Source organism: Cucurbita pepo, chromosome 4 (genome assembly GCF_057944985.1).
Source record: "Cucurbita pepo subsp. pepo isolate OVF chromosome 4, ASM5794498v1, whole genome shotgun sequence".
In the NCBI taxonomy this organism is placed as follows: Eukaryota; Viridiplantae; Streptophyta; class Magnoliopsida; order Cucurbitales; family Cucurbitaceae; genus Cucurbita; species Cucurbita pepo.
In genome coordinates this window covers 13,090,688-13,111,640 of record NC_141801.1, presented here as the reverse complement: position 1 = coordinate 13,111,640, position 20,953 = coordinate 13,090,688, and the positions used below count along the sequence as shown (strand labels likewise).

Below are 20,953 nucleotides of genomic sequence, written 5' to 3'. Positions count from 1 at the left end.
TCTCCCTCAATAAACTAACATCATTTACTGCTAATTATATAGATAGCTTAGATTAAACCACTTTTTAGTGTTAATTACCAATTTACACCTTGAAAATTTGATTCTAAACGAAATAGTCCAAACCACTCGTACAACAATTTGAAAATTTGATTCTAAACGAAATAGTCCAAACCACTCGTACAACAATTTACCATGACACAGATCGTCTACACAAGTCTTGAGGCATAGGGGTGGTGTAGAGCTGACACTGTGGTTATCGGTTGGGGAGAAGAACGAAACATTTTTTATTAGAGCGTGGAAATCTCTCCTTAGCAACGAGTTTTAAAAACCTCGAGAGGAATCTCGAAAAAAGAAAGTTCAAAGAGTACAATATATACTAACGGTAGCTTGGACTGGACATTTTGCTTACGTCTAGTGTCCAATTAACTTAAATCCATAGCCGCTTGTCGGTTATGACCCATGTGGTTGGCATCATAGTTGATTAAAGATTAAAGAAAATTGGGATTTGCATAATCTTATATAATTAAACAAGAATCAAAGGCAGATCTACATTAAACAACATTAAGCATCATCCCATCTACAAAAAAAAAAAAAAAAAAAAGGTATGCTTGAATTCATGATCTTATAAGCTAACTTTGTCCATCTCCCTCCTCAGAGCATTGGCTCTCACCAAGCTTCCAATTGTATTGACAGCCAATTTCAAGTCCTCCAATGGATTCCCAGGCACCACTTTCTTGTACAAGTAGCTGTCGAATGTCATCTTCTGCACATACTCATCCGCGCACATCTCCACAAAAGCTTCCCTCGCCGGATTCGACCTGTAAAACACCTTCTGCAACACGTCCAGAACCTTGTACGTCGGCCAGTAAGTTTTATCCCACTTCTCCAAGTACTTCCTCAGGTCCGATTCCTCCACCATTCTCTTCCCATTCTCCGACCCCTCCACGATGGCCTCCGCGCACATTCGCCCGCTCTTTGCTGCGAAGTATATGCCCTCGCCTGAGCATTTCGTCACATACCCAGCTGCATCGCCCACCAGTGCCACTCTCCCAGCCAGCCGCCGTGGACGAGGGTGTTCTGGGATTGGATGTGCTTCAACTCGGATGATCTTGCCGCCTAAGATCTTGTCCTTCGCTCTGTTTCGTGTGGCTATTTGAAACTTCTTGATGTCGGCTTTGTGAGTCACTGTGCCGGTGCCGACCGCCACGTGGTCGCATTTCGGGAACACCCAACCGTAGAAATCCGGCGATACGTCGTCACCTACGTACATCTCAGCAAGATTCTCGTAGTACACCATTTTGTCGTCGGGGATCTTGATTCTCTCCTGAAATGAAATTACAAACCCCCAATTCTCTAATTCAGCACAGTTCAATCTATTTTTCTCCTAGCTTCTCCATAATTTCTACTACATTAAGCCCTAATCCCAAGAATCGATTTACCTGGAATGCGATGGCGTAGTCGTAATCTCCGGCGTCAATGGCCTTGGCGACGCGAGAATTGGCTCCATCGGCACCGATCACGGCGTCTACCTCCAATGTCTTCTTCTCTCCGACACCACCTTTCTTCCCGTCGTACGAAGTGTAATGAAGGACATACGGCGCATTTCGTTCCTTCGGGAGCTCCAATTTCATGACCAAGCCATTAATCACATTAGCCCCATTCTCAGCAGCTCGATCGCGAAGATACGCATCCAGAACCTCACGCCGAACCATTCCAATGTACTCATGAGGTTTTAGGGTTTGGCCGATGTCGACTGCAACGTTCGACGGAGAAATCATCTTCATCTTCGTGACACGGCGATCAATCAGGTCCAACGGGAGATCGAACTCGCCAACCATACACAGGGGAATCGCACCACCGCATGGCTTGCAGTTGTCAAGCTTCCTCTCAAACAGAAAAGTCTCCACGCCTCCCTTGGCGAGAGTTTCGGCGGCCGATCCTCCGGCAGGGCCACCGCCCACCACCGCGACTCTGAGGTTGCGTCCGTTGATTTTAGGGCTAGTTTTGGCAGCAGCAACATAAAACCGGCGCAGAGATTTGGGGTTCGGGTTGGCCTTAGTTTGGGTGACGAAATGAGGCTTCTCCGGCGTAGATTGGCGGAGGCCAATGAAGGATTTGAGGGCGACGGAGGCCATTTCGTCGAGCAGGGGAGTGGAGCTCGAAGTGAAGTAATGGCTGTGGGAGTTAGTTGGATGATTTTTATATATTTAATGGATATGGTTGGGGATATGAGTGAGCGTTGGCCGTTGGATGTTGAGAATGGACGGTCGATATTAGAAAAGGATAATTGTACTGGATTTTCAGGATACCCTTTTTCGTCTTTTCCCTTTTATTTTTTTATTTTTAATTCTAATTACAATTGAGTGACTGGTACTGCCACGTCACCACGGTTTCGTGTCTACTTCTTCCACCTGAGGAAAGATGTCGTACATGCAGCTCAGCCAATTAAGTTATCCCACGCGGCCGTCCTTATCATTAATATAATCTAATTAAGTACACATATTAATTAGTCTTATGCTATATTAAATTATTAGATTAAATTAAGACAAAAAAAAAAGGTCTTAATTTGGTTTTGCTATTTAATTACTCTTACGTGGACCAATAGCGTAAGCTTTTAGATTTAAAAGTATTCTTGGTGGGGACAGGGAGATAAGAATTCTCGCACGTGTCGAATTTTGCAGACGTGGAGGATGATTAGACATATTAGTTTAACAAGTTGGAGAATATAAGAAAGCGAAGGAACATGTGGCTGGTAATGAAATTAAGGGGATGACGTGGCATCCACCTATTGCTTAAACGGATCAAAAACGCGGACCAAGTTGCCCAATGCCAGCAGAGACTCCCAATATCCAATTCCTCTTTATTTATTTATATTTTTTTCTTTTCACTTTCATCTTCTTTTGGTCTTCAAAAATGATGGAGATTAAGGACTCTGCCATTAGAATTTTCGGCAAGGAGATTCCGCTTCCGGCCGACTCTGAAGCTCCGTTGATGGAAAGCGATGATTCGGATTCAAGCTCCGAGAAAGAAAATCGAGACGGAGCAGTAGAAAAGGTACAGTTCAGTCCATCCTGGTTTTGTGTACTCTGTTTTACTGATTCCTGAATTCGACCTGTTTGTTTTTATGGAATTTGGTATCACTCCAACTGAGTTGGTTCTTCCGGAACTACGGTACTCTGCGAGGAACATGGCGGTTGGTGTGTTGACCGTTTAGATGTTCTTCAGATTTTGTTGTTTTCGGTTTTTGATGCTTCGAGCTAGGGAAAGTTTCCGCAATCTTTTGAGATTCGAATGAAAAAACACTGAATCAATCTACATAAATCGATGATTTGTTATTCGTACAAGAAAATTGTCCTACCAAGGTCTCAATCAACTACGAGTTCTGCGATAATCAAGCTAGAGTTCTTATTATTCGACCATTGAACTTCGAATTCCATTCATCTTGATTATCATTTTCTTTTGAATATCCTATTCCGTGCAACTAGTTCCAATTTTCAGGATGCAGTTGTAGGCAACTTCGGAAACAAGTGGGAATTAAATATCATTACTCTTCGTTCTTCTAGGTTATTATACTGCCAACCAGTTTCCTTAATCTGCTATCGATTTCTGATATGTAGATTCAAATTTATTTGGTATCTATAACTGATAAAGCGTATTAAGAACTGTTCCAATTTTCAGCATGCAATTGTAGGAAAAGCCGCCGAGAGTTCAGCTGCAAAAGAGGAAACTCTTCATGATTCAGAGGATTATGCATGTGTAAAAACAGCAAATGAGATGCACATGAATCCTGAAGTTTTATCAGCTGATGAAAATGATAAGCTCGCAGCAAGCAAAACTGAGAAAGAGCACAATGATGCCCCCAACTCGAAAGAGAAACTGAAGAAACCAGATAAGATACTTCCATGTCCCCGCTGCAATAGCATGGAAACCAAGTTTTGTTATTATAATAATTATAATGTCAATCAACCACGCCATTTTTGCAAAGCCTGTCAAAGATATTGGACTGAAGGCGGTACCATCAGGAATGTCCCTGTTGGAGCTGGCCGCCGAAAGAACAAGAACTCAGCCTCACACTACCAACACATTACAATCTCAGAGGCTCTTCGAGCTGCACAAATTGATGTTCCCATTGAGGTCAACCACCTAGCATCAAAAGGCAATGGACGAGTCCTCAATTTCAGTGTAAGCGCACCTGTATGTGAATCTATGGTCAATGTATCACATCCTGCAGAAAGAAAGGTCTTGAATGGAACAAGGAATGAATTTGAGGGAGCCAAAGGACCTTGTGAGGGTGGGGAAACTGGTGATGATTGTTCTAGTGCATCTTCAGTAACAATGTCAAGCTCAATGGAGAATGGAGCCAGGGGGTTCCCTCAAGAACCACAGATGCAGAACATCAATGGTTTTCCTTCTCAAATCCCATGTCTTCCTGGTGTTCCTTGGCCTTGTTCATGGACTGCACCAATACCTCCACCAGCCTTCTGCCCTCCTGGAGTTCCTTTATCATTCTACCCTGCAACATATTGGAGTTGCAGTGCTCCAGGTTCTTGGAATATTCCTTGGTTCACTCCACAACCCTGTCCTCCAATCCCTGGTCCAAATTCTCCGACGCTAGGGAAGCATTCGAGAGACGGCGACGAACTCCAGGCTGATAATTCCGAGATGGAAAATCCTCCAAAACAGAAAAATGGATCTGTTTTGGTTCCCAAAACTTTAAGGATTGATGATCCAAACGAAGCTGCTAAGAGTTCAATATGGGAGACACTTGGTATTAAGAATGATTCAATCAAAGCTGTTGATCTGTCTAATGTTTTCCAATCAAAGGGCGACCAAAAGAGTAACGTTTCTGAAGTGTTGTCTCCAGTTTTGCAAGCCAACCCTGCAGCCTTGTCAAGATCTCTTACTTTCCACGAGCGGTCGTGAATGGTATTTTTTATTTTCCAGGTTCACTGTAAAAGAAGTCTTTAAGTTAAGAAGCTTAAGCATGAAGTGGATACAAGCATCAATCTCAAGCTTCTTCTACCCAAGAAGCAATCCAGTTTTCCAAGAATCCCGGAATTGTTATCTCTATAGAAAGAGTAGCTGCCATTATCAAGCCATCCTTTTGTACATATCTATGTGAATAACCGATGTATAGAGTGGCAGCTAAGGATTCTCAGATGTATAAAAATGCAGCCAAAAGATTGCTTCAGTTTTGATACTATTGGCAGTCCATTCCATCCGAACCCAAACTTCAAATCCTTGTTTTGATAATTCACCTGGAAATATTTTGAAGAACACAGAAAGGGAAGTGCACAGCCAAAGGGCTGATAACTGTCATTGTCAAAAAGGTGAAATGCATTTCAATATCTCTAGAATGATGCCAACAGCCAGAGCAACATGTGATATTCCATACAGCTAAGCTTTGAAAAAGTAGAGGGGCAGTTTGGTGAGCACCAAAAAGGCTGAGGAATACAAGTCACAAATCCTAGAGGGATGCCTAGATCTTTCAACACTCATTAGTTCACATCAACTAAAGATAACAAAGCAAAAGTTATGTCCCTTTCCTCCTCAATCCCAACAAAACTCCAAGGCTACTTGCTTTAAAAGACTGTCATGGAAACACTTTTCTTTTCCACTCTTTTCCCTTTCTTATGGTAAAAGAAACAAAGTTGGATGAAAGGTTTCTGGCCCTAGAACTGTACCGGGGAAAAAGTAGTCTATAACCCTTTGGGGTTCTCTTTTTCCATATACTTTCCCTTGCCTCTCTCTTTTGTGGAATAAGTTAATAAAAATACGTTAATAAAGATAGACATAGAAACATGAAGTGTGAGATTCCACGTTGGCCGGAGAGTATAACGAAGCATTCCTTATAACTGTGAGATTGATAGCGATACGCAACGGGCCAAAACAGACAATATCTGCTGGTGGTGGGTTTGGGTTGTTACTAATGGTATCAGAGCCGGACACCGGGTGGTGTACCGGCGAGAACGTTGGCCCTCTAGGGAGGTGAATTGTGAGATCTTACATCGATTAGAGATTAGAACGAAGCATTTCTTATAAGGGTGTGATAACCTCTCCCTAGTAGACGTCTTTTAAAACCGTGTAGCTGACAATGATACGTAACAAGCCAAAGAAAACAACATTGACCGGCCGTAGATTTGGGCTGATACATCAAGTTTCCAAATTTAAAGAGAGAAAAAAAAGATATTTGACTGGTTGAATGTAGATCAAAACTTGGATTTTCACCAAAACAAAAGTATCAAGGTCGTTCGTCACTAATCCATTAGCAAAGAAATACATAGATATTTTGTTGGTAGGATGAAATCTAGACCCCATATTATGCAGAAAATCTGGTGCTATAGGAGCTAGAAGCCAAGGCCACAAATCACTCTTGGCATTTCTCTATTTCCTTTTGCTCTTTTCTTCCCCTTGTGAAACCACCGTCCATCGCATCACATCCATACGCTCATCCTTTGGTTTAGTTGTGTGGAAAGCTACAGAATTTATTACACTGAAACTCTCAGGCAACCAAATAAACAGAGAGTTGAAATGCCTTCTGTTCTGCTGATGTTCAGTTAAACAATTTGAATTCTGTGTCTGGATCACTGAAGTTGGCACCCAAAGAGAATGGGTTATCAACTTTACACTGTGATTTGCATTATATTTTTACTCGGATTAGTGCTATTTCCACTAACATCAAGTGCTTGCTTTGAAATATCTGAAAAAAGAAAACCCTTTGTTTATGTAATCTGATTACTTTTATCTCAGATTATTGGTTTTTCTGCCCAAGTTGACTTTGTTCAGAAGAAGTTGCATAGAGTCAACTTCCCACTATAATACCTCTTTTGTTTATGCTTTCTATGCCATATTCTTCCCAACTTTTGATTTGAAATATTAACAAAAACACTATAAGCTTTCGACCCATTAAAAGTTTAGGGACCAAAATAAAATCTAAATGGAGCCGGAGAACCAAAATAGAATTTATCCAATTAGAAATATCGATAAAAATAAGATAAAAAAAAAAGATGAAAAAATGATTCCAAAAGGTCAAAGTTACTTAATGAGCTGGTTTCTTACTGTTCCTATCATTTTGATTGAACCACAAGAAGAAGGGTGGGTATGGGGTGTGAAGCATCACTTCCCCATTACGCAAAGAATGAGAGGAAAGGAACACCCAATGTATTTCCTGCCTCACAGTGTTATTGCTAAGAATTTTAACTTTACAAATGAATTCACAGCTTGCACATACTCTGCCTTTTCTTTCACTTCTTTCTTTTCCCATATGATGCCCTTCTTAACCCTTCAATCATAGGATCTACACACATCAAACATGTTACTATGAAATCAACGAGCTCGTTTGCATACGCAATTCGTTCATACCCGATACGCATAAAGGAATGAAATAAGAACATAACAAAAATTCCCTACTTTTTTCATTTCAATCTTTTGTTATTAAGTTTCCAAGTATCAGACTGGAATCAATTCTACTAAAGATAATAATATAATAACTCGATGAGTCACTGAATTCTGCACCCTCCTGAGTCTTGTCCACGATGTACATTGCCATAGGCAGACAGTTCAAGAAGGTCCATGTCTCGACCTGTAAGTGATTTAAACCAATTGGCCATATGATATCATTACCAAGGTGTAAAATCATAATCCATTGCAGTTAAATAAAACTAGTGCACCTGAAACTCGGCAGTAAGAGCTTTTCTGAATTAGTTCTGCTCTTGAAAGTTCAGTACGGTTTCCCTTCGATCGATTAACAGTTGCCTAAATTGTAGATGATACAGTCATCAAAAGAAAATAAGAATTCTTTCTTGGAAGTAATGTTTTTTTTTTTCTTCTAAAAACCACTCACTCCTAGCCTAATAAGCACGGATACAGATACATATATGACAGATACGGTGACACGTCATTTTTTAAAAACTAGAACAAGGACACGTCCTCTAGGACAAGTTTATTAAAATATATATCATTTTTATACCAGAAGGAAATCCAAAGGCAATAAATGCATTTATATGCTTAAAAAAGTTTGATGTATTTTACTCTCAAAATTTATTATTTTTGTACTATACTGTCGTGTGTCTATTTAGGGTACTTAGAAGTTCGATATGTATCTTAAAAAAATGTTGGACCTATGCTGAATTTGTACAACTAAAGTCTAATATATATCTATTGTGCTAACAAGTGTTTAATAAGTGTCCAAGTGTCTAATATGTGTCGAACACACATGCTAGCCAAACTAAAGTATATGTGCTTCTTGACTACTAGCATTAGCAATGATATTCCATAAGGTATTTAAACATTTTAATGATTGAGTGTGGTATAAATGTATTTAAAAGAAATCTTTCTTAGAACACTCATAAGAAATTTAATTAAAATCTTTGGGTGTTTGGTTACATTTTCTTAAAAGTGATTATAATCAAGTTTGTTTTCTTGCACTATATCTAGAAGTGATTCTACAAATGTCAAAAAACAATAAAGTAATTCCCGATCAATTACTTATAATCACTTTTCGATAATCAAATTCAAACACTTTACATTAATTTTTAAATATATATTACACTTTTTTGCCTTCTAAAATTACTTAGAAAGTTAATCTAAATGCACAGTAAGTGTATTAGCCAGAATGCTATGTGTTCGTGCTTCCGATCCAGATCAATAACCCCCCACTTTACAAGAATGTAAACCAAGTCCTTGGAATAATCAACATCCAAGTGAAAGAAAAAAAAAAGTGATGTTCTCTAACACATGATAGATAGAATATCTGAATAGAGAATTTAAATTATAATCTAGCAAGTAAGTTACTATATAGTAAACTCTTTAATCTAAAGCCAGATACCAGGTTAAAGAACAATCAAGGATGATCAGCCAACTGAGAGAACAATTTTTATCCTACGGTACTTCAAAGGAAGTGTGTGAGAGAGGGAGGCAACATAAGCACAGTCAACTAAGCATTAAGAACTTCTTTGTATCAGCACCTCACACATTATTAAGCATCATAACAACCAGTAGCTACCAAAGAAACTCCGAGAACATGACCACGTATCTTAATTATTTCTTCATTCCTTAAATATGCACAATAACATTTTTGTCCTCTTTAATATAATACTCTCTTAGTCCAATTAGATTGAAGGAATAATGCCTAAACTAATATAATTCAAGTATATGATGCTTAAACTAAGCGAAGGTTGAGTATGGTACTAAATGAAGTTTGGATGGCATAAGGGAAAGTCATTAGGACTATTACCTGCAAAACCTGACAATTTTCCAGTGTGCTTTTTCCTCCCTGCAATTTGAAATATTCAAACTCAATCTCTCAAGAGTAACGCAAAACAGTAACAGAATTTAGAAAGAAACATACATGCTAAAATTGACTTCTTAACAAGTAGCCTCTCAGAATCTGATACTCAATTTTTCAAAAGAAAAAAGGGAAAAAAAGGGAAAAAAAGGAGAGAATGGAAAAAGGAAGTGATACTCGAGGGATGAATAATGGAATAGTCATCTTAGTCATATACTCAGTTTGGGCTTGGATGAGGAGACCCCAAACCCCCTTTAAAATTTGCAAGCCACAAAGAAGTTCATGGTTACTGATAATTGACAGTACCATTCTTCTCTTAACACATTTAGTTGCTAATTCTAAGCTTCCTTTCGTATAAACTTAGACCAATTAGTAGGTCATTTTCCTATGTTATAGCTCGGAAAAGTCCAAGAAAACTTAGGAAGAAATAAGCATGAAAGTAATCTTTGTGCATAAATCTCCTGGGTCCGAAAGAAGAGAAGATTATAACAGAATTCCACAACCATTTAATAGCATCAAAAGTTCAATACTGTAATTCTAAGCTATTGAGTAAATACATCATGTACATGTGATAATCTAAATAGAAATGGAAATGAAATATTTTCAGGTCGCAATACATTAAAATGACAGCCAAATCCATAATGTAGAAAGAAGAACCCACCAACAAGTCAAATAAACAAAACCAAGAGCACAATCAAGTAGAATTGAAAGTAATATGACCCGTTACGAATCACGATCCTCCACGATGATATTATCCACTTTGAGTATTAGCTCTCGTGGCTTTGCTTTTGGTCTTCCCAAAAAATCTCATACTAATGGAGATGTATTCCTTACTTATAACCCATGATCATCCCCTTAATTAGCCCATGTGGGTCTCCCACCCAACAAAATCCTCAACAATCCTCCTCTAGGACAAAGTATACTATAGAGCCTCCATTGAGGCCTATGTAGCCCTCGAACAGACCTCCACTTAATCGAGGCTCGACTCCTTTTTCTGGAGCCCTCGAATAAAGTACACCCTTTGTTTGATACTTGAGTCACTTTTGACTACACCTTCAAGACTCACAATTTCTTTGTTCGACATTTGAGGATTCTATTGACATTGCTAAGCTAAGAGCAAGACTCTAATACCATGTTAGGAATCGCATATATTCACAGTACTATGATATTGTCCACTTTGAGTATTAGCTCTCATAGCTTTATTTTGGTGTTCCCAAAAGGCCTCATACCAATAGAGATGTATTCCTTACCTATAGACCCGATCATCCCCTTGGATGACCCATGTGGGACTCCCTCCCAACAATTACCATGACCATGTCTCTAATAAGCAACTATAAAAGGTTCTTGCTCGTTTCCATCATACAGCCTACATTACGATAGCAAACACAAAGCACTTCACAACAATCCAGTCCCATACTCAACAAAATACGAGAACCACCACCAAAAAAAAAAAAAAAAAAAAAAAAAAAGAAGAAAAGAAAAGAGGAATACCAACGAAACATCTGGAGTAAAGAGTAGAATCGATAAGGGGTAAGTACCTTAGAGTAAGGCAAAATATGATCATAGTCATGACAAAGACAACCGGGGCAGCCAACAAGCTTTCGGAAAACAGTGTTACCAAGAGCATCTCGGCGCCACCGATCTGGGTCCCTTCCTTTAATCTTCTCGGCCTTATCCCAACATTGCTGCTTCACACTGTAAGGAAAGCTCCGGGGATTGTAGTCTGAAACTGAGTGATCGGGAGAGAGTTTTAGGTCTCCGAGGAGATTGGCTTCGCTGGTGACAAGGTCACGGTCCAGAAGGGAAGTAGAGGGGCTGAGCCTCGATGAGTGAGACCCATGACGCCTCGATTCGAACCTCGTTGAAGGACTGGTTCGGTCCCTGAGCGGTGATGAGGGGCGAGTTTTCTTCTTCGATTCTTTGCTCGACCTCATCTCATCATTCGGTCGTTGGCGGATAATTTGAGCGGTAATAATGAGAAGTGGCCCTTGTTTCGTTTCACTTGTTAAACGACGTGTCGTCCAGGGATTATTGAGTACGACAAAATAAATAAAATACCAATCAAATTTTAAAAATATTATTAACACTTTTTACTTTTATACAAAATTAAAAAAATGATTGTACAGATAAAAACCATCTTTGGACACTGCATAGATTATGTCAAACTTTTTACACGTTATGTTTGAAGATTCAAATATGTCTTTAATTTATGTTGTAAGGAGAAAAATAAACTATCATGATTAGTTCAACATGTGGCTTGATGACTAGTCGAGTCAACCCACGTGTGAGGAATCAAGCTATTCTTTTTGGTACAATGTAATAATTTGACAAACTAATCCTCGAATAATTCCTTATAAATTGTTGAACTGTCTCATGCATTGATATCAAACTTCACTTTTACTCAATTTGACACTACTAGATAAGTATTAAGTGGATAAAATATTAAGTTAGTGACAGTCGTTAATTAGCTTAGATCGTCACTTCAACTACGTCTCAAATTCATATTACTAAGTGTTAGAAATTACGAATCTCTATAATATGATATTATTCACTGGGAGTATAAACTCTGATCATATCACTAAACTCCAAAAGTTGATTTGAGCATTAATGCGATTGGAAAGATGAATGTTGAAGGAGGTGATGCCCAATTCATGAGTGAAGGATCATGTCATTTAAACAACAACATCGACGACACCCACCCCTGTACACTGATATCCACATTCCATTGCAACACACTCCCCAAAAACGAAATCTCAAAAGAATTTCAAGCCATCACGAAGCTTTCACTTTCCAAATTTAGTTGCCACCGAATGTCTGGACAATGGTGTTGTGCCATGGGTCAGAAATGTGCTGCAAAAGGTTCTCAAATGGCCCCTTTCCAGTCACATTATGTTGCACGATGAACCCCAAAAACGCCAACATTGCGAGCCTCCCTGTACCAAAAACCCAATTCACAGCATCGTAAGCCACAGCTCCTAAGATCAGAATATAAAATCTGGGTTTTCTTTTTGAAGATCTTACCATTGGCGATTTCCTTCTCCTTGGCTTCAAGAGTGGGAGCGAAGTTCAGGGGGTTGAAAATGCCACCAGGGTACCCCACTTCATTTGGGGGCAAACTGTATTGCTTGAAAATGGGGTCTTGGTTCACGCTTCCTGGGTTTTTAATGTCCTGCCATCTCCGGATTTCGACGTAATGGAACAGGATGAACTCGATCACGAACAGAGTTGAAGACGACGCGAAGTACTCTGCTTTTCCGGCGTCGTACCATTGAGGCGCGTTGATGATTCCGATCTTCGTGAAAACCTCCGGCAGAAGCATTCCGGCCACACCCAGCATCGCCCACCGCCCGTTCACGAGCTCCGCTTGCACGAACCACCTCAAATTCTCTGGGTCCTCCGCTAGACCCAGTGGGTCGAACCCGTTGTCGCCGGCAAGACTGCATTTTATGAGAAGGATTAAATTATTACGAATCTGAATAAACAAGGAGCTAAATTTACGTTAATGGCGTTACCTGCCAGTTAAGTACGCCGGAGATGGCAGACCAGGCAACCACTCTCCCTTCTTGGCTTCAACCTTGAAAGATGAAGGCGACGAAGCAGCCACCGGTTTAACCGACAGCTCGCGGTGGAGCTTACCGAAAGACCCAGTAAGGAACCTCGATCGGGAGGCGAATGGCCGGAAAACGGCGGCGGAAGCTTGAGTGGTGACGGTGGCCATTTCTTCTTAATGATTGTTTCTTGGGTTGAGGAAGAAAATGGATATTGCAGGCCTTTGTAACTTCGCTTCAACGCCGTGTTTGTGGTTCTCGTTCGCTCTTCAGATCTGACGGTGGATCGACAAGATTCTCAGGATCTAACGGTCAAGGAAACGATGGGGCTTATCGCTTTATCCTTTTGAGTAATATCTTCAATATGTTTCTACGTTTTCATTGGATGGATTATGATACTGTGGGGCCATCTCTGTCCTACGTGGAGGGTGTTCTTCAAGAGATACGATTGTGGAAATATACCCACGTGGAATCGTGGCTTTCCAATCTGAGATCGACAGCTGGCTCTTTCATCAGAAGAAATCTCAACTCTACACCAACAAAATAGTTTTATATATTAAATATTAAATGTTTATGATTTAAAATATTTTTATCTTTAAATATTTTGTCTCTATTATCTAGTCTAATTGGGCTTGAGATTATATTTCCGAAGTTTCAGCGGCCCAGTATCAAAGTTGGGCCTCAAAGTTGGGCTAGACAACGCATTTGAAGCCCAGATAACCCAATGACCCAAGGCAAAGCCCAAGGTGCGAATATCATTTCGACATTGGTAGATTCTAAATTAGGGCAACATGGATTCGTGCTATCACATGCTATGCTACCAAAACTCTGATACCATTTGTAACAATTTATGCAATGGTGTCTGAATTCATATTTTAAATCCTTATCCAAATTTAAAAACGAGTGGATATCATCTATCAAAGTTTTTGTAATTTCTCAAACTCTCCGAAAAGAACCAGTAACAATCTAAGTCACTGTTAGTATATATTGTTACTTTATTCTGTTACATATCGTCATCAGCCTCCCGATTTTAAAATGTGAAAGATCTCTTATCTAATTGATGTAGGATCTCACAATCCACCCCTTGGGAGCCCAACGTTCTAGTTGACACACTGTCCTCTGTCTAGTTTTGATACCATTTGTAACAATCCAAGCTACCGCTAGTAGATATTCTTTGCTTTAGCTCGTTACATATCGTCATCTGTCTCGCAGTTTTAAAACACGTCTACTAGAGAGAAGTTTACACACTCTTATAACAACCGACGTGGAATCTCACATTAGCAACATGATCTCCATTTACCTTCAATAACCCTCAACCTCTTAACCAAAAACTAAGACTATATCGAATCTGGGTAGAGAAGGTCTGGAATTGGCCCAAATACCAACTTTTTGGTCTCATCGAACTAATTTATATTTAATAAGTCCCTCATTTATATGTTATTTATAAGTTCAACATCTCATTTAACACAAACTTACATATATTTAAGATATAACCAGAAGAACAAAGAAGAAAACAACTGAACCAACAAACAACCTAACACTAAACTAATATTATATAAACCCCACACAGCTCTAAGCTAACACAAGAAACAAAGTGGCGGGTGTCAAATGCCTACCGCTGCCAGTATCCTCTCTCTCTCTCTCTCTCTCTCTCTCTCTCTCTCTCTCTCTCTCTCTCTCTCTGCCATTGCCTTAAAACACACACACACAGCAGAACCACCCCAAGACCAGACCCAAACCCCACATAATAATATATTCAAACAAACTCCCTCTAAACTACTAATTCTAAACCACAGACACACTGGAAGAACACATTAAAAGCAGTGCCCATTCCAAAAACACCTATTTTTAACACAATTTCCTATAAAGTAACAAGAAAAAAAAAGAAAAAAACAGGAACGCCTCTGTTCTGTTCTGTTTTTTTCTTTCCGTTCATGGGAACTGAAGCCCACTATAAGTCTGACCAAAGCTCCACCCAGCTGGTGCTACGTTATTGGATATCACCGTCCGGCCATCGCCGGTGATCACTTTGAACGACAGGCTCTGTCCATTCAGATATGAATTGCTCTGCCAGTTCTGCCCCCAGTTCCTCGACATTGCTTCCCACCCTGTTTTCGACCCTTTGATCCATACCCCATGAACATCCCCACCTCCACCAACGTTCGTTACAAGAACTAAATTGAAGTAAGAATGGCCGTTTATTGTGAATCTTATGCCTCCTTTCTTCTGACAAGACACCCTGCATTTGCATATTCGATTCAGCTTTTGAGTTCAGCATTGAGCGAATTAGTCTAGAAGGGCGTATTATTCATACCTTCTGTAAGCCACTGGGACAACGCCTGCTTTGAATTGAGCGATTTGCTGGAAGACGGGCTGGGAGAGGTCGAAATGGTGCTGGGGCGGATTGCACCAGCCGCCGGCGTTGTTGGGGAGTGCATTGTTTGGTGGGCAGAAGTTTGTGGCAGTGACAACAATGGAGTTTGGAAGACACCATTTTGGATCATTTACGCACTTGATTTCAAAGCAAGCACCACAGCTCAGCCCATTGTTGAACAGGGCTGTGCTTAATGCCGCTGTGTTCGTTCCATACCCTTGGCTGTACAGGTTCCCATAGCCACAAGCTCCTCCTGCAAAAACCCAGAAAAAAAAAACTAGTTTCAACTTGTGGGTTTCGTAAAAATGTGTTCAAATTGTAGAAAGTTTTGATTTTTTTACGTACCCATTGTGCCAGCCGCGTCGCCCCCACCGTAGAACGTAGCGTGGGCATCAATCCAACCTCCATTGTTGGCAAGAACAGAATCACATCCCAAAGAGAGTAGAAGACCCACCAAGAGAGGTCCAAGAAACGCCATTTTCCTACACAAAAAACAGTAAATCCCTCGAAAGAAAAACTCTAAATCGCCCTAAAAAGTTGGGAAATAGAGAGATTAACTGACCTCTTCAAATGATCCACAACCTGTTTGTGAAAATGCCTGAGAGAAAAAAGAACAAAAAAGAGGCAAAGAAGGCAGAAGGGTTTCGTTGGGGAGGGCAGGGGAGGAAGGTGGGGCATATATAGAGAAACTGGAGAGACCAGAAACGTTATTTGGCGATTGCTTTACCCAACGCCACAGCAAATAACCGACGTGTGGGGGCCCCTCAAACTGCCATGTCCAGACGGTTGCTGTCTATGGTGGGGGATAACAACTTTTCATGAAACCACGTGGTTTCCGAAGTATTGTTCAAGGAGTTCCATCACTTTGTGGCCATAAACATGGTTAAGAACTCTACCTTCCAACAATTAATAGCGTTTAGAGACCCAAAAAAGTGGTCAACTTTTGGCTTTAATGACAGTTAGAGACAGTTAATTGCGCAGCTAATGCTATGCCCATACCCTTTTGCTTTGAGAACGCCAATCCTTCGCTTCATTTGTTAGTCCTTCCCTCTTAAAAGGACTTCAACCCTTCCTTTTGGGCCTTATTTTTTGCATCATTTCTTGGTTGTAAAGCATTAGCTGTGTAGGCGTGCTGTTTGAATATATGCTTAAGCATTCAGGCATGGGAAAGCAAAAAGGAAGTTCATGTAGGACTCCATTCAAAAATTTAAATGTGTGCACTGTTTGGTCCGTGGAGCCAAAATCAATTTAAAACATGGAAAGAAAGGCTTTCAATTTGGACACCATGATGCAACCTACCTTATTCTTTTCATAAAAAAAGGGCTGCATTGGGTTCGACCAAAATAGAGCTGTTTGAACCGTAAAAACTAATGTCTAGTGACTAAATTCTAATTTTTTGAAACCCGTGCCAGCTACCTAAGTTTCATGAACAAATGGGTGGATCCATTATCAAAACTAAAAGGCTGTATCATTATTTTCATGTGAGGTCTCGCATTAGTTAAAAGAAAATATAGAAACCTCTCCCTAGTAGACATGCTTTAAGATGGTAAGACTGACAGTCACATGTAATGGACAAAAATAGACAATATTTATTATCGATTGACTCGAGTTGTTACAAATGGTATCAGAGAGCCTGACACAAGTAGTGTGTCAGAGAGGATGCTGAGCCCTCCTCCCAAGGGGTATATTGTGAGATCCCATGGTATTAGAGATAAACACTGGGGGTGTGTCAGAGACGATGTTGGGCACTTCTCTCAAGCGGGTGGATTGTGAAATTACACATGGGTTGAAAAGAGAAAAGAAGTATTTTTTTTTATAAGAGTGTCGAAACCTCATCCAAACAATTGCATTTTAAAACTATATGACGGATGGTGATATGTATTTTTATAAGGTGTCGAAACTTCTCCTTAAAAGATGTGTTTTAAAGCGGTAACGCGTATGACTATGAGTAACAAGTTGAAACAGACAATATCTATTCACAGGGGGCTTAGGGTATTATATTCCATCAAGAGCGGAACAATCACGAGAATCATTCCCCTTTCACTTTACTGTGCTGTCTCTCTCGTGTCAACGTCTGATTGGATCTTCAAAACATATCCAATTCAAATGGTAACAACAACAACTTTTGTAAAACCCTAATGTTGTGTTTGGACTTTGGAGCATTGCATGAAGAAACGACATGAACCGTCCAATGACAAAACTTGTCGTTTAACATCATCGGAAAGGTTTCTCTAACACACACTACACGTGGATGATGTCATGCATGCAGCTGTGTTTGTCCTTGCCTTCCAAACAACAAGTCCATAATTAATTCGGAGTTAATTATAAGATTAACACTTAATTTTGTTTAATTATACTTTAATGAGTATTAGTTTAGGGTTTAGGGCTGTGGGACTCTCCTTGGCTTATGCTTTACCATCCATTTGTTTATGAAATTACAGGTCATTCCTTCCACTTCACTCTTCATATCTGTAACAACTTTTTCTTTCTTTCTCCAATTATTTTCACCACCTTCTCTTCCCTTATCTCCTTATCTATGCTTTATGTGCTATAATGTCGAGTCGAGTCAAGAAGAAGTAGTGAATTGATCTCTCCACGAGCTTCTCGGTAATGACTCCATCTATAGATAAAAATTCATATGATGGAAAACGGCCACGTTAGGTTCGAGAAGAGATGGGATCGACTGTGTTCTCATAGGAGAACATATGCAAGCTTTTGTCTCTCAACAACCGGTTATGTTCTCATGTCAAGTTTAAATGATTTTAAACGTGCAGTATAAACTACACGAAAGTGCAAAGAAACTTTGTCATTGGCAAAAGAAAAACATTACTACATTTTTCAAGTCTCGACAACATACATAGTATTATACAATCTCAAAATGAATACTCTTGACATTCCATGAGTAAGAGTTGTAACATTCATATATATATATATTTATGACCATAATTAGTCATGATGAATTGCAACATCTTGTGATAGTTTGAACTGTTGGATGATGAAAGTCCCACATCGGTTAATTTAGGGAATGATCGTGAGTTTATAAATAAAGAATACTCCCTCCATTGGTATGAGGCGCAAAACCATGAGAGGTTATGCTCAAAGTGGACAATATCATACCATTGTGGAGAGTTGTGTTCGTGTAACATGAACAACATTTTCTTTAAAGTGAGTAGTTCGATGGAAGCGAGTAATGGGGGTGGCACCGACACGGAGGGGGAGGGTGTGTTGGAGTGCAGCTGTGTTGTGTGCAGAAAACAAAGTGTTCAGAGTGGGATACATTTTGATGGACACAGAACCTAAACTACAAACCAAAACCCCTTAAACATTTCTGTCTGACACCATACATGTGTATTGAAAGATGTTAGATTAAGCGGATACTACCAACCTTATCATATAAAGTTACGTGATTTCGAATAATTATTGAATATAAATTTTTTAAAAATTTCTCTCGTACATTCAACTGTGTATAAAATTGAAATGTGACTCTCTTAAAAATAAATACACATAACTTAAAAAGTGGTTAGCCATAATAACTTAATAAACATGAGATTTTTAAAGTTAAAATAACTTGTTCAAATTTTTTTTTTTTTTTTTTTTTTTTTTTTGGGTTAAATTAAATATAATTATTCAATTTAATAAATTTGAATTAAATACAACCAATGGGTCCAGAACAGATAATGGGCCTCGTTATTGGGCTGTAGATTTCATATTGGACCGTCGAAATCCATGTTCGCTTCGTTTGATCAACGGTCGTGATTATTGAACGCCGTATTGAAAACCCTAGCTCAATTCGTTTCATATTTAACTGCATTTTCATTCTCTTGGAACTTCCATTCTTGAAATCAATCCATTATCTTGCGTCTTCTTTCACTTGAATCAATCCTTAATTTTTGTCGCTGTTATTCCTTCTCACGTCGTCTTCATGCTTTTAGATTTGTTTCTGTGAAATGAACTTAATTTGAAGCATTGAGGCTCTGCCTTTTCATGGAACTTGTTCTAATGTGTTTTTCATTTCGTCGAGATTTGTTGATTCGTCTTTTCGTATTTTCTTCAAGTTTTTTATTTTTTGGATCAATTGAGCAAGTGACGATGAAACAGACAGGGACATCAGTACTCAGCTTGAGAATGATGATCGTCTGTTGGGAATCTCTCTGATGCTCTTACGACCTATGATTTTCATTTCTTCTCTTCTAATATCCTTGTTCTTTCACTCTTTTTGAACTGAAATCTTTGTAATCTGGAAATTTGCCTGTGATGTATTGAATTGCACGTATTACCAGATACAAGAGTGATGATAATACAAGATTGTCACTACCTCTGAGGCAAATTCTTTGAATAAAGAAAGAACTGATGTTTTCTACGTTTTCGATGGTTTCTGCTGATTTACATTTTGTTCTCTGTTCTACTGGGAAAGAACTGTGAGATTGTTACTGAAACAAAACCATAGAGTATTTCCATCAAGCCCTAGGCTTTTGATTTTATACGCATAATGAATATGCTGTGTTAAGAACATAAATGGATGCCCAAATTCTCGTTTGGCTCTTATTTCTTTCCAGCTTCTTCCAACTCTCGGAGTCCTCCAACCTTTTGTTCGATCTCCTCAATCAGCTCCTCCCTCCATAGCTCTGCTCTTGCTGCTTCTTCAATGTCCTCTTGCTGCAATATCAGATATAAACTCAGGCAAAATAATTGAGTGTAAATTATGGTGTCATTGCTCAAGAGTTGGATAATTCACCTTCTCATAGACCCAATGTCCTGTTCCATCGCCTCCATCTTTTCTGTACACCTCTGAATCATAATATGGATCCTAAAAACATAACCTTGAAGGCCTGAGACAAAAGTTTTGTTTTACGTAACCCAAGTAGAATGAAACTAAAGATATGGTTTACCTTCATGGAGCCAAAGAACAGACATCCCCAACAAGTGAACATGATGTAAAGACTATCTGACATTAATCAATGGGTAAAATGAAGGTTAGTTTTCAATATACTAATTTTTACTTGCAATCTATAGAAATGTCAGTATAATCAAACACTTACAGACATTCTTGATAGCTTCATCACTAAGATGCACTATGGATTTGTGGGTAACAAGGTCTCTTTGGCCGTCCAAGTGATCAACTAGAACTGCCATAAGTGGCCAATCTGGGAAAGCATTTACTCTCCCTAGAGACCCTCTTTGGCGCTTTGAACCTTCAGTCTATTTATTGCACAAAAGGATATGAATGAACTAACAAATATTAGGCGAAGGAAAACCCGTTTTTCCTAACCATTGAATGTGAGAATCAAGAGCTACTTACAAGTTGTCGATGGCTGAAAACTCCGGAGTTTGGAAGCTGCATGAATTGTAATAAAGTGGTCAAATCCAGCTCATTAAAATGGATAAGAGTTTTGAGACGAAAGGATAAAGGATTAGCATACATACCAGTGTCGAAAATGGGATGTGGGTCGACTTGTGTGGGTGGAGATTAGAGGAGCTATACAGGGTTTGTTTGATAATGCTGAAGCCTGCGATAGCCTTAGCCATTATTGCAGTAGAAAATAATGTATCTTTACCTGGGTTTTGTAAACTAATTCTTCATGGAGAAGAAAGAATGGATAAGGGATCCATTTCTATCCACACTTTCCCTGTTCTGCATAATTGTCATAGACGAGAAATCCCTTTGATCCACTTCCCCTAATTCGTCATATTGGTCCAATTTAGGGCGACGGGACGTGTCGTTAAGGTTCATCAAATATTAAATTG

At 39.4% G+C, this 20,953-nt stretch overlaps 6 protein-coding genes and 2 non-coding genes across 9 annotated transcripts; 3 read left to right on the top strand and 5 right to left on the bottom strand.

Annotated features, from left to right (window-relative positions):
• Positions 1-488: 488 nt before the first annotated feature.
• On the bottom strand, positions 489-2,191 carry LOC111793523 (geranylgeranyl diphosphate reductase, chloroplastic). The gene is made up of 2 exons (XM_023675448.2): positions 1,440-2,191; positions 489-1,324 (listed from the first exon to the last, which is right to left on the bottom strand). The coding sequence occupies exons 1-2, from the start codon at positions 2,133-2,135 to the stop codon at positions 623-625; spliced, it is 1,398 nt and encodes a 465-aa protein (XP_023531216.2). The 5' UTR covers positions 2,136-2,191; the 3' UTR covers positions 489-622.
• A 669-nt stretch (positions 2,192-2,860) lies between these two features.
• CDF3 (cycling DOF factor 3) lies at positions 2,861-5,661 on the top strand. Of its 2 annotated transcripts, XM_087123204.1 has the most exons (3): positions 2,863-3,054; positions 3,499-3,563; positions 3,679-5,661. In XM_087123204.1, the coding sequence occupies exon 3, from the start codon at positions 3,775-3,777 to the stop codon at positions 4,921-4,923; it is 1,149 nt and encodes a 382-aa protein (XP_086979330.1). In that variant the 5' UTR covers positions 2,863-3,054; positions 3,499-3,563; positions 3,679-3,774; the 3' UTR covers positions 4,924-5,661. The 2 variants fall into 2 exon arrangements, with proteins under 2 accessions (XP_023531924.2, XP_086979330.1); XM_023676156.2 differs by lacking the exon at positions 3,499-3,563 and having other exon boundaries at positions 2,861-3,054.
• A 1,732-nt stretch (positions 5,662-7,393) lies between these two features.
• LOC111792136 (HNH endonuclease) lies at positions 7,394-11,282 on the bottom strand. Its single transcript, XM_023673468.2, has 4 exons — positions 10,825-11,282; positions 9,236-9,274; positions 7,671-7,755; positions 7,394-7,582 (listed from the first exon to the last, which is right to left on the bottom strand). Exons 1-4 carry the CDS (start codon positions 11,218-11,220, stop codon positions 7,500-7,502), a joined length of 603 nt encoding a protein of 200 aa, XP_023529236.1. The 5' UTR covers positions 11,221-11,282; the 3' UTR covers positions 7,394-7,499.
• A 656-nt stretch (positions 11,283-11,938) lies between these two features.
• LOC111794017 (chlorophyll a-b binding protein P4, chloroplastic) lies at positions 11,939-13,046 on the bottom strand. Its single transcript, XM_023676119.2, has 3 exons — positions 12,799-13,046; positions 12,308-12,723; positions 11,939-12,219 (listed from the first exon to the last, which is right to left on the bottom strand). Exons 1-3 carry the CDS (start codon positions 13,002-13,004, stop codon positions 12,083-12,085), a joined length of 759 nt encoding a protein of 252 aa, XP_023531887.1. The 5' UTR covers positions 13,005-13,046; the 3' UTR covers positions 11,939-12,082.
• Positions 13,047-14,294: 1,248 nt separating this feature from the next.
• On the bottom strand, positions 14,295-15,928 carry LOC111792559 (expansin-A1). Its single transcript, XM_023674065.2, has 4 exons — positions 15,771-15,928; positions 15,554-15,690; positions 15,149-15,461; positions 14,295-15,073 (listed from the first exon to the last, which is right to left on the bottom strand). The coding sequence occupies exons 1-4, from the start codon at positions 15,884-15,886 to the stop codon at positions 14,767-14,769; spliced, it is 873 nt and encodes a 290-aa protein (XP_023529833.1). The 5' UTR covers positions 15,887-15,928; the 3' UTR covers positions 14,295-14,766.
• Positions 15,929-19,284: 3,356 nt separating this feature from the next.
• On the top strand, positions 19,285-19,369 carry LOC111794118 (small nucleolar RNA R44/J54/Z268 family). The gene has a single exon (XR_002815013.1). It is a non-coding gene; the product is annotated as a small nucleolar RNA R44/J54/Z268 family (small nucleolar RNA).
• Positions 19,370-19,437: 68 nt separating this feature from the next.
• PNSB4 (NDH dependent flow 6) lies at positions 19,438-20,896 on the bottom strand. The gene is made up of 6 exons (XM_023675827.2): positions 20,633-20,896; positions 20,508-20,543; positions 20,248-20,407; positions 20,098-20,153; positions 19,944-20,015; positions 19,438-19,864 (listed from the first exon to the last, which is right to left on the bottom strand). The coding sequence occupies exons 1-6, from the start codon at positions 20,732-20,734 to the stop codon at positions 19,751-19,753; spliced, it is 540 nt and encodes a 179-aa protein (XP_023531595.1). The 5' UTR covers positions 20,735-20,896; the 3' UTR covers positions 19,438-19,750.
• On the top strand, positions 19,455-19,533 carry LOC111794140 (small nucleolar RNA snoR122). The gene has a single exon (XR_002815033.1). It is a non-coding gene; the product is annotated as a small nucleolar RNA snoR122 (small nucleolar RNA).
• Positions 20,897-20,953: the final 57 nt, after the last annotated feature.